Source organism: Arabidopsis lyrata (genome assembly GCF_000004255.2).
Source record: "Arabidopsis lyrata subsp. lyrata unplaced genomic scaffold ARALYscaffold_3, whole genome shotgun sequence".
Classification (NCBI taxonomy): domain Eukaryota; kingdom Viridiplantae; phylum Streptophyta; class Magnoliopsida; order Brassicales; family Brassicaceae; genus Arabidopsis; species Arabidopsis lyrata.
Window position 1 is genome coordinate 22,711,307 of NW_003302553.1, and position 13,279 is coordinate 22,724,585.

Consider the following 13,279-nt stretch of genomic DNA (forward strand, 5'->3'; position numbering starts at 1 on the left):
CGCTAGAGAGAGGGGTCGAACCTCTGACCTTGTGGTTAACAGCCACACGCTCTAACCAACTGAGCTACTCCAGCTAGTTGACAATAACAGTATTTACAAAGTTTTATAGTATCTATTTATAACATAAAGACATAAGATCATGCAAAAGATCTTGTCATCTTGGGTTTTCCATAAAAGAATCAAACGAAAATCCATGAGTAGATAATACAGCAAGACAACAAAGAACAGTATACCACCAACCATTGAATATTTTAGAAATTAATCTATAACATGACATGTTAATAATTAAAAGGGACATCAAAATATACTTAAAATATAAAGAAAAAAACAATGGGTTTGAAGATAAGTGATTGGAAGGTAAGAGACCATTGCTTTTGATCAGAGTGTTTGTTCCTATACCCACTCATATTCTTGTGTCCCTCTCTATTCACTGTAGTAATAACACTATATATATTACAGTTTTTAATTTTACTCACTTCCAAATTTCAAATACATTTTTAATTCTTTAAAATAATTTAACTAGATGGTCACTGCACAATGAGCGAATTTTTTATGTTCTTATGAGTTTTCCATAGTGAAAAAATTCGCTAGTTTCTGTTAATATTGATACATATATATAGCACACAGTCATTACTTTCAATCTAATTAGTTGGACCAAATTGAATCTACTTTATAACATTGGCTGCATTAATGATTTTTTTCCTTGCTAATATACATTAAAATAAAAAAATACAAGTCATGATATAATTTCTTAAGGTTTCTCACATCTAAGATGTATCTGGTCTAACAATATTAAGTTGTTTCTTTTTGATATATAGTTTTCTAATTTGTCTACTAATATCAAACAGAACAATTGTAATAATAATATTGATGCCAGAAACAAAAGCTTATAATATTATTTTCTTTTTTTGTTCGAAATAATATTATTTGCTATGTGTAACAGTTTGATACACAAATAAATTACCTTTTTTTAGCATATAGACTTATAGAGATTGATGACAAAAAAAAAAAAAAGACTTATAGAGATTTCTTTTCTTTTTTTCTTTTTTTGGGCAAATAGAGATTTCTTTCCTAACCATAAAAAAATGAAAGACTACCGGGAAAATTATTACGACACTAAAGGCTAGGAAGCCCACAACGTGACAAAGATAAGTAGATGGAAGGCCCATCCCAGGTTATGATTTTTATAGGTGCAAAGCTTAGTGAAGTCATTGGACATAAGATAGTAACTGAAAGTTAAAACCCTAATTTTTATTTGAAAACAATGACGACGATGTTTGATCTTTCGCAGGATTTGGTAGAGGAGATATTGTCTAGGGTTCCGATAACTTCTCTTGGAGCAGTGAGATCCACTTGCAAAGCATGGAACGTTTTATCTAAAAATCGGATTTTATGTAATGCAAAACCAAGGAATCAGTTTCTAGGGTTCATGATGATGGGTTATACTAGGCTTTGTTCAATTAGGTTTAATCTCCATGGAATACTCAACGAAGACAGGGAAGAATTCGTTGATCCATCAATAAAGGAGATAGGTAATTTACTTAACCAAGGAGATATCATATATGAAGTCTTGTATTGTGATGGCTTATTGTTGTTATGCGTGACCAAGGAGCGCAACACTAGGCTTTTGGTTTGGAACCCATATTTAGGACAAACCAGATGGATCCAACCCAAAACCGCAACGAGAACCACATGCATGTATGCTTTGGGATATGACAACAACCAGAACCACAAGATATTGAAGGTTTTCGATAACCAGGGCTACTACGAAATTTACGATTTTAAGTATAATTCATGGAGGGCTTTTGTTGACATTCCCAACTGGGAAATAGATTTTTGTCGGCGAGGCGCATCGGTAAACGGGAATACTTACTTTTGGACTCAAGAAAGAATGGAAGGGTATGATTCATTTCAAACCCCATATTTCTTAATATGTTTTGATTTTACAGCAGAGAGATTTGGACAGGTTCTTCCTCTGCCATTTCAGCATCATGATGATGATGAAAATACTGGAATTCTATCTTGTGTTAAAGAAGAGAAGCTCTCGGCATTATTTCAATGCAAGCATTCATCTGTGATAGAGATTTGGATTACAACTAAGATTGAGCCCAAAACCACTCACTGGTCTTTATTTTCAGTTTTATGAAAATTTTGGCGGTTTCTTCATTGATGAAGAGAAGAAAGTCGTGGTGGTTTTTGATTTAGATGAACATCAAGCCTACAGAAATATTGCTTACATCATTAGAGAGAATATACGCTCGAAAAAAGTGGATCTTGGAGAAGTTAGAACATTGTATTGCCCAATTGTGTGTTCTAGCTCTTATGTTCCAAGTTTAGTGAAAATCAAGGATTGTGTGTTCTAGCTCTTATGTTCCAAGTTTAGTGAAAATCAAGGAAAAGAAGAAGAGCAAAAGGAAGAGAATAAGTAGAAGCGAACCAACAACAAAAGTTCACACTACTAGTCAAAAAGGAAACAAGATGAGTTACAATTTATTAATAGCTTATTATATGATGATAGCTTATCTTTTTTTTTTTTTTTTTTTGCTAGTCATGTAAATATCATATAAATGAAATAAAAGTTTTACAAAGGTAATACCTAAAGAAGAGCAGCCAAGGCAAAAAAAAATAAAACAAGGCTGCAATAATGGATGGGAAGGAAAGACCAACTATCTAATCCAAAGGAGCATTAAGCTGCGCCAACGCTTCTTTCGCCGTCTTGAAGTGATGATATTGCGCAGCTCCCGGTCGAGCATCTTGAAGATAAGCTGCGGAGCAAGCCGCTGAGAGTTGTGGAGCACATTGTTCCGTTGTCGCCAAACGTTGTAGACCAAAACCTGAGCTCAGGGCCGGCCCATGGCTAAAGCCCATGAAGCAAAGGCTTTAGGCAGCAATAATTATAACTAGTTTTAGGGGAATTAGTTTTTGAAAATGTTATTGTGGTCTAGTGGTTTGTCTGAACAATATTAATGTCCAGGTCATAGTTTCAATTCCCATAAATGTTAAAACTTGTATTTTTTGCTTATTTGACAGATTTTGTTAATTGGCCAAACTTTTTTTGCTTTAGGCATCCAGAGAGTTTGGGCCGGCCCTGCCTGAGCCACTACCTTTCTGAGCAAAGAAGGCGATTATGAAAGAAAGAAAAACAAAGCTTAGTTCTTTTCATTCGTTTTTTTTTCTTTTTCTTTTGCAATGTCACATGACAACATTTTTTAGGCTTTAGTCAAAATTTACAAGAAATGCAAAAAAAAAAAAAAAAAAAAAGATAATAATAATAATTTCTACAAGTCCGTCCATGACATATGAGACTTTGCATGAAAGTTTCACAATTTTTTTTTTTTTGATAGTCCAAGTCGAAATACAATCCTTCTTTCTTCCATAAATTTTCCAAATTCAAATACGCTAAAAACTTATAATCGATATTCGATAAAATCAACTAGTTTTAGTTTAAGATGTTTATCCGGTTTATCAAATTTGTGTTTTAGAAATTTTTACTCAACATGTACATCATCCAATTCATATACTAGCTTTTAATATCATGCAATTGTACATAGTATTAATAAATACATAGAATACATATATGTCAAGATACAAAGAATTACATTTTAAGTTCATACTTATTAATAAAGAATGTATATCTATTAAAAAAATTTTAAAATTTAAGATTATATAGTTTTTTTTTTTTAATTCAAGATGTGATAGATGTATGAGATTTTGGACTTATTTAAATCGAAATATGGTACAACGATAACACTAAAAAAATACTACAATTACAAACCTGAATATCAACATTTACTTCTTTTAAATAAATATAAAAATAGGCACCAAATAAAATACCCTTCTATCCGGACGAATCCTTGTGCTCTGATTCTCTTACGAGACAAATTGAATTAGTTTATATTTTCAAATAAAAAGTATTCAAAAGTTTCGAATAAATGTGATTTTGGACCAGATATGGTAAATAACTAGTGCAAATTCCTTTGCAAGAATAAGTTGAAGAACTTATTGTTGCCACACTCCCACAACTAGTTTCATAGCGCCACCACCAGTGAACATATATATGCACGTGTTTGATTCATAAGGGGTTTTTAAGTCGACAATAGAAAAGCAAAATTGTTCAAATAGTTATCATACAGTTTGTTTTCTCATAATGGTTAAGCCAGTATTCTATGAAATTTCACTAAATTTTTGTATAAAAAAATCCTTCAACTCGTCAATTTTTGCAACTTTATATCACCTCAAAAAAATACAGATTAATCATACGAAGTCAAAAATAATATGTAATATAGGCCTTATACGTATATTATAAACGTTTTTACGGTCACATATATTAGAGTTTGAAAAAATTTAAAGATAGAGTTGTATTCCTTGTCGCGAGGACTTTAATTTGACATATTATTCATCAAAATTTTATAAACTTGACGGTAGCGAAAAAAGGTTACATTGTGTATTATTTATGATTTTGTATGATTAATTTGCATTTTTGGAGGCACATGGTAAATTTGCAAAAATTGGCAAGTTGGAGGTTTTTCTTGCACAACACCCTTAATTTTGTTGTCGATAATTTGATTACCCAAAATCAACATAAAACTGTTGGATTATATGCTATCTAATAATATATTAATAACTTGTTATAAATTTTTTTGTCGTGGAGATACACTATGTGGATTTGAATTTTGGGTGATGATATATTAGAGAGCTATATGTAAATATATTATACTTAGGCTATTATGTTAATTTTCCTAAGTATGTTTAGGGTTTCCTGTGTAACATGTATATATATATACTCTCTTCTTAATGTCAATAGAACACAACATTCTCTTTATTCTCTTATCTCTTTGGCATGGTATCAGAGCTAGGGTTTTAAGAAGAAGATCAAACAAAGGGAAAAGAAGAGAAGATGGTGGATGTCGACGGCAGAGAGCTGACAACGGCGAAGGCTGCGGAAGGCAGCGGGAGCGGGCTCACGGTGGCAGAGAAGCTATGGCTTCGCCACTGTATTTCCATCCTTCGGATGGACCGGGTAATTTGATCACTACTGTTCAATTGAAGGGAGAAAACTATGAAGATTGGGCTAAGCATGTGCAGAATGCCTTGCGAACCAAACGAAAATTGGGGTTTATTGATGGGACTGTGGAGAAACCTACCAAGGATAATGAGATTGAACAATGGGAAGTGGTTAATTCTATGTTAATCGCTTGGATTATGAACACGATTGAGCCGACTCTCAAGACATCGATTTCTATGGTGGATGAAGCTCAAGCGTTGTGGGAAGATTTGAAGCTTCAATTCTCTGGGGGAAATGGACCGAGAATCTGTGAGCTTAGGGCTGATATAGCAAACTGTAGACAAAACGGGGATACGGTAATGGGATACTATGGGAGACTTAAGAAGATGTGGGATAAATTGGCAATTTACAAGCCTATTCGATCATGTAGTTGTGGAGAACTGGCTGCTCAGTTGGAAGAAGACCGTAATGAAGAGAGAACCAATACCTTCTTGAATGGTATAGATTCTGCGAAGTTTGGTACGGTGCGTTCTACTATCACAAGTATGGAACCCCTACCCAAGCTCTCACAAGTCTATCAAAGGATCATTCGAGAAGAGAGATAACTCACGATTACTAGGAATCGTGATGCAACTCCGGAGGCTGTGGGGTTTGCGGTCCAGGCTGCGCAACAGGGTCAAACTTCCAATTTTTATCGCGAGAAGGACGTGACATGTACTCATTGTGGTTAAGTATGGGCATGCAAAGGCTGATTGCTTTCAGATAATTGGTCTTCCTGAATGGTGGGGAGAACGAGGTCGCGACTACAATGATCGCGGTAGAGGTGGACGTGGACGTGGAGGACGTGGTTGCGGGTCCGGTGGTAGGGCCAATGCAGTCACGGGTGTTCAGGCAAATATTATTGGGGGCATACAAGCTAATTTGACAAAGATACCGGCTGATTTGGATAGTCAATCTCTACCCCAAATGAGTGATGATCAATGGAATGCTCTCAAGAGTCTCTTTGCTTCTCAAAAGTTAAATCCTAATGAGAAGTTGAATGGTAAGAAAGAATGGATTGATTTTATTATTGATACAGGAGGATCACACCACATGACTGGTAATTTAGACTATTTGTCTAATGTGATGAATACCAATCCATGTATGATCGGCCTACCGGATGGTGATCATGTGGTGTCCACACAACAGGATGATATATGTCTCGGGGGTGATTTGTGGTTACAAGGAGTTTTGTATTCTAAGGATTTAACATGCTCTTTGATTTCGGTTGCAAAGTTGTTGAAAGTGGTTAAGGGCTCTATTGCATTCATTGATGAGTTGTGTGTTATACAGGACTGTGCTATGAAGACACTGATTGGAGTTGGTGAAGAGTGTGGGGACATGTAGGTGCTTCGAGGGATGATCGGTGCGAAGATACACAAAACTGTGAGCTATTCAGGATCATGGGATTTATGGCATCATCGTCTTGGTCATCCATCCAGTCGTGTTGTTCCTTATATATTGAGTCATTTAGATATTGAGAAACAAGTGAGTTCAACAACAGTTTGTGACATTTGTTTAAGGGCAAAACAAACCCGTGATTGCTTTCATGAAAGTTCTAATAAAGCTACTGGAGTTTTTGATTTAATTCATTGTGATGTTTGGGGTGCTTATCGGGTTTTGTGTACTTCGGGGACTGCATATTTTCTGACAATAGTAGATGATTATTCAAGAGCTGTTTGGGTATACTTGCTGCGTGAGAAAAGTGAAGTAGTTGTGACTCTTAAGAACGTTTTCAAGATGGTAGAACGTCAAATTGAAAAGAAGGTGAAAATAGTACGGAGTGATAATGGAGGAGAATTTATGGGTCTCAGGTCATATTTTCTGGAAGAAGGAATTACACATCAAACCTCGTGTGTCTATACTCCTCAACAAAATGGATGAGTAGAGAGGAAGCATAGACATATCCTAAACGTGGCTAGATCATTAATGTTTCAAGCCACATTACCACGTAAGTTTTGGGGAGAATGAGTTCTTACTGCGTGTCATTTGATCAATCGTACTCCATCTTCAGTTCTTGATGGGAAGACATCGTATGAGTTTCTGTTTAGTGTGGTACCTAATTTTACTACCTTATGAGTCTTCGGTAGCCTATGTTATGCTCGCAATGTTTTACGTGATAAGGATAAGTTTGGGGAACGGATTCGATGTTGTATGTTTATGGGTTATCCATTTGGTCAGAAGGGATGGAACCTATATGATTTAGAGAAGTCTGAATTCTTTGTATCTCGAGATGTGGTGTTTCAAGAAGACGTTTTCCTGTTTCAGTTAGAGGAGCCGCGATCGATCGATCCAGTGCAGGGATCGATCGATCCAGTGTAGGGATCGATCCCTTACATGTAGACGACGAGTTGGGTTTTCCAGGGATTTTCGGATCGATCGATCTAACGCATGGATCGATCGATCCACCGCAGCACAGAGGAGATGGTGACATTCAAGAAATTCCAGAAGCTAACCGATCGATCGATCCAACCCAAGGATCGATCGCCAGGGGAGACAGAGACGGACGGATCGATCGATCCGCCTCCTGGATCGATCGATCCGCCTCCTGGATCGATCGATCCCTTACCTGGTATGTCTTGCAGAGAAAATTCGGGGTCTGAGGGTACTGGAGAGTCATTGGTTACTGCTTTAGACGAAAGGGGGAGTGTTGATAAATCGGGGAATGATAATTTGAAAGGGACAATGCTTAAAGTTTATCAAAGCGAGAGGGAAAAGGAACTTCTGGGTCATCTAAAGGAGTATGTTTTATATACTACATGTTGCTCATCCGATCAACCCACACTCTCACCTACCTCCTCCCAATCAGCGTCCTCTGGTCCAGGTACGGGTTTATATCCCATTGCAAATTATGTGAATTGTAACCGATTTTCTGATTCACAGAGAGTGTTTATGGCTGCTATTACTGTTGTTTCGATTCCTATGTCATATTCGGAAGCAGTTATTGATGAGAAATGGTGCAATACAATGTTTGGAGAGGTGAATGCCTTAGAAGCAAATGATACTTGGGATATTATTAATGTTCTTTCCAGAAAAGAAGCTATTCAAATTTAATAGAAAAATAAGAATATTGGTGTGAATGAATATTTTCTCATTTTGAAGTATTTGCATTGAAAATTTAAACATTGTATTAAAATTATATTTTAATGTTGTTTGAAAAAATAAAATAATCGAATTTAGAAGAATATATATTCCAAAAGCTTGTAACAATTTGAGACGTAATAAAATAATTTACTTGATTTGATATATTAATTTATTTGGCTCTAAATAAAATAATTTGGAGATATAGTAACTATTATAATACGTTTTAAAAATATATATTTTTATATAATTCACATTTAGTTAGTGATATATATTTAAAATAATGAAAACTACCCATTTCTAAAAAATATATTTCAAAATTTATATCATTTAAATTCTAATTAAAATGTAAAAGAATTTAATCTATACTGAAAATATTATCTAGATATTTAGAATCTAAAATCCAAAATTATTTGTTGAATAGGTTATATTTTTAAGGATGGAAGTATTTAGTTTTGATTATATATGACAAATATGATAAATATTTTTTCATATTTGGAAAATAAAATATTAAAATCGTCTTTTTCATGTGTACTACTAATCATAATTAAATGTATTAAAATCTAAATAAATGATAATTTGTTACATTAAATTAGATTACCAGAAATATCTAATAATATATTACCAAAACAATATACAATTTGGAGATGTGCCTTTAGTCAAGCGGTTAAGTCTATTTGACTCCGCCTTCTCCACCGGAGTTTGACTCCAGTTTGTCGCGTTACCCCGCGTAGTAGGGATTGGCTATGGATAGGACCCTGTCGATCCAATGATGTCAAAAAAAAAAAAAAAAAAAAAAAAACAATATACAATTTCGAATCAAATAACTTGATTTATTATGGAATCTTCTATAAACTATTTCCTAAATTATTGGGCAGTTATTATTTTATTGATTTATTTTCGATTATTTAAAAATGTTTTTTTTTCTTTTTTCAAATTTTAAAAAATCAATGGCATTTTATGTAATATTCTACAACTTAAAGGATTTTTTATTACTTAGTGATTTCCAATTAATAGTATAGATATATACTCTCTTCTTAATGTCAATAGAACACAACATTCTCTTCATTCTCTTATTTATGTGGCATGATACAATGACAATACTAATCCGGACCACTAGAGACTAGAGTTGCATGTTTTGATCAATAAGTTGTACAATGAAAATGAATATTTGAAAAAGTTCTTACTTTATATACATTTTAGAGTTTTAGTTATTACTGTATGAAGAGAACTTTTTGTTTTTGAATTTTTTTCTTAAGGAAAATGAAATCATAATAAAATGTTCTAAAAAATCAGTTTTTTTAAAAAAAGACCGGAGCCTATCCAAAGTTTCGCCTAATCTTCCAAAACCAATAAAATTCAGGGTTTCTAGTTATTGAAAACGTTTACGGATGGTCATAGATAATTGAAATCGGAAAAACTCAAACCCTGACAAATAATATTCATTTTGAAAAGAAAAGTAATTCAAGTTTTTTTCCATATAAAATTAAATGTTAATAATTTACGTGGGCATATGAGTACGAGGGAGCATCTTCACAACATCGAATGTTGAACTTTTCAAAGGGATCATGTAAAGATTGGAATCTGATCAAAGAAAATATGAAAACCTTACTTTATCAGAGCGAATATGGTCCATATAGGCTATAGCCAGAGTCAATAGCAACAGCCAATAGCCAGTACGAGTGGCACATGACGAAGGGATCATAGTAGACTGTTGTATACATTACTGCTAAGGCATCCATTTTTTTTTTATGTGGGATTAAATGTCATTCACGAGCTTAGTTGGTTAATCGAGGACATACGTTGGGTTTCATGACTTTGACGTGTTATGTGTCATATTCTTAGAAATTTACATGCACGAAAATGTATATCATTATTTTACCAGGTCAAGTGACCTTCGTTTCTTGTTAGTGGGTCCGCCCTTGCGTTCGAAGGAAAAGGCCATAAATGTCTCTTAAAGTCGAGGATCGCAAAGGTAAGCTTCATAAGACCGCTCGTGAAATAACATACTTAAAAGTATGATCTGCAGTCGTAAGGTTTGCGAATGCATGAAGTAATGAATTATGGTCATCATCGACGAAAATGATTTTGAAAATAAGACGAAAAAGAAAATGACCTCAAAGGTGGCAAGGAGATCAGAGTATCCGAACATTGCGAGTCTTACACTCTTAGTGACTATGCGAGTTTTGACATCGATATGGTTTCTCAAAATAATTAGCGGGTTTCTCTCTTTTTTGTGTGTTTTTATCAAACACATATTTTACAATGCTTAGTTTCCCCAAATGTATTTGTATTTAAAACATATAGATCAAAGAGTTCATAACTCATTTTTTAATGTCATTTATTTAATTATTTTTCGTATAAAAATAAAACACTACATATGCAAGTGGAGCTACCACGCAAAGTTAGAGGTAAACACATTTATTTTAGGTACGAAAGTTCCATAAATGTTTTAAACAAAGAAGCACAACAAGCGTAAGAAAGGCGCAGAAGATCTCTCGAAGATAAGATCCCAAGATTTGGAGAATTAGTCCGATTCTCTAACCATGTTCAAAGGTGAAAATTAAAAAGAAGACAAGAACACCTGAATATTCTTTATAAAATGTGCTGCTTTTCCCATCTCTAGGCCAGTAAATTTCGATTCAAGAACTAAATCCCAAGAGATCGAAGAGATTTACACAAGAAGAATTACTAGTTTAGAAGAGGCTGCACAAAAGAAAAACAAATGGTTTGATTAGTGAGGAATCATCTTTGATTAATTTTTCTTTTTAATAAATGGACATATCATTGTTAAAGAATGTTATTCCGTGGCACCCACGAATGAACATGTTTTAGAGGGCTAAAATCTCTGATTATGCCAAAGTACATCTTTTTTAGTACTATGTGTCGTCTGAGATTTGTCTTATTGTCTAATAACTGGAATCATGTTCTGACGTACACCTACTAGCTAAAGACACCAGACATAAATAGGGTTTAATATTCACAAAATCATCGTCCTTTTCGATAGATGCTCAATATAAACCAGTAAATGTATAGATTACCCAAGTTGCTCAACGATCTTGAAGCCAATAATGGTATGATTCGCTTTTTGTCGCAGTCCGGTGATTAAAGACTTCAACAGAGAGCTAATCAGATCGAAAAGACATCTATCAATGCAAAGAATAACTTAACAAGATATTTTACTCGATCACACAAGATGGAAAATTGCAAGAAATATTACACACAAGCTTAACAATTCACCTACAAGTACTAGCTAAAGCATCAGACATAATAGGCTAGCTTTAAAATTCACGAAATCATCTTCTTTTCTCTATAGATGCTCAATAAAAACCAGTAAATGTAAGATTACCTGAAGTTGCTCAACGATCATGGGACCAAGAATGGCAAAGATTCTCTTCTTGTCACAATCCCGCGATGGAAAATAAAATAAAAGTTAACTTGCTAATCATTTGCAAAGAGGAACTCTATAGAGATTATAAATTTCTCAATCATACAAGATAAAAAAAAATTGCAATAAATATTAAACACAAGCTTAACAATCACATGCTTTATGAATAGTATCGGATACGATAGGGGTTTAATTAATTCGACACTAATGATGATAAGATCCAAAATGCTGAAAGAGGTAAGGGAGGGTCCAATAATTATTGGTAAACTTTACGGACACAAGCAAGAAAAAGGAAGCCTCCTAATTTCCTAATAGCAATGGTCAAGAGAATCTCATTCCACTAAACTATTAAACCTTTATTATGTCCTTTAAGGGACTAGACTCTAAATGATCATCATATCAAAACATCTATCAGAACTTTTGTCCCTTCACTAAAATTTTATGTGGTTGCTAAAAGAATGGTCATTCTAAAAATCTCTCATTTCAAAGTATATATTCTTCCAACTGGCTTATAACCCCACACATTGCTTTTCTCCTCCTACATATAAGGAGCTCCACACTCCCTCAAACTAAACCAATTCAAATCATCTCTATTCGTCATCAATACAAACCAACCTTCTCAATTCCTCACTTTTGATCCACATTTTCACTAATGGCTTCCAGCTCAATCAGCAACTCATCATGGACAGCTAAAGAGGACAAGCAATTCGAAATGGCGTTGGCAAAATATGACAAGGAGACTCCTGACCGTTGGCAAAAAATTGCAAGGGCAGTTGGTGGAAAATCAACTGAAGAAGTAAAGCGACACTATGAATTGCTTATTAGGGATGTGAATGACATTGAGTCAGGACGCTATCCACAACCTAGGTACCGTAACACTAATTGAGGCCATTAATAAAATGCCTTTATATCAAGAAGATGACATTTGAGAGAATCTATAAAGAACTAAGAATTCGATGTATTGCTTAATGCTTATAGTCTATTGCCTTTTTTTGTTTTTTTTTTTTTTTTTTAAATTTCTGTTTGGTTTTCAACTATGTAATAATCTCTCTCAATTTCCATCCTAATCTAATCCAATCAATTTAAGTTCATAGAGTAACAGTCTCGGAACATTCTCTCAGTTTCATGTATTAAGCATACGAAAAATCAGAAATCATCGAGATTTGGTCGTTCAAACTTCTTATAAATCGAAGTTGACAGAGAAACGCAAGGCTTATTTTTGCACTATACCTTGATCAAACAACATCAAAGAGAATTTCATAGCATGAGATCAATAAACATAATCTTCATACTGAAACCGAAGGATTCACGAAACAAAATGATTGATGTTCAGTGAGAGAGGAGAAGATGAATGTTTCGAAATTTGATAACGAACAATTATGACTGCTAATCCTTCGGGTTATGTAAAGAAATTTTAGGCGGGAACTTTTACATGGAATGCAGTTCGAATTTTGATCATGTGAAGCAAACAAACTATTAAACTTTTTTTTTTTTCATGCATTCCAATTTATTTTAAAAAAATTTCAGTTTTTGAAAAATAAATAAAATCCTAGAAAATCAAATAAATTTAGATTTCTATATTTCATAAATAAATAAAGTTAAGGACAAAAATAAAATATATGCTCAAACGAAAAATAGTACTAACAATATCATTGAACATAATTTATATTCCTGAGTTTAAATGAAACACATTTTTTTAAATTAGATTTTGGATCAATGAAATAAAAATTTCAACCTTTTATAAATTATATTTTTTTCAAAAAAAA

General features: G+C 33.8%; 1 protein-coding gene, 1 non-coding gene and 1 pseudogene across 2 annotated transcripts; 2 read left to right on the top strand and 1 right to left on the bottom strand.

Moving 5' to 3' along the window:
• On the bottom strand, positions 1 to 74 carry TRNAN-GUU. The gene has a single exon. It is a non-coding gene; the product is annotated as a tRNA-Asn (tRNA).
• A 971-nt stretch (positions 75 to 1,045) lies between these two features.
• Positions 1,046 to 2,488, top strand: LOC9322231 (annotated as a pseudogene).
• Positions 2,489 to 12,022: 9,534 nt separating this feature from the next.
• On the top strand, positions 12,023 to 12,606 carry LOC9320193 (protein RADIALIS-like 4). Its single transcript, XM_002884081.2, has one exon. It carries the CDS (start codon positions 12,166 to 12,168, stop codon positions 12,397 to 12,399), a length of 234 nt encoding a protein of 77 aa, XP_002884127.1. The 5' UTR covers positions 12,023 to 12,165; the 3' UTR covers positions 12,400 to 12,606.
• Positions 12,607 to 13,279: the final 673 nt, after the last annotated feature.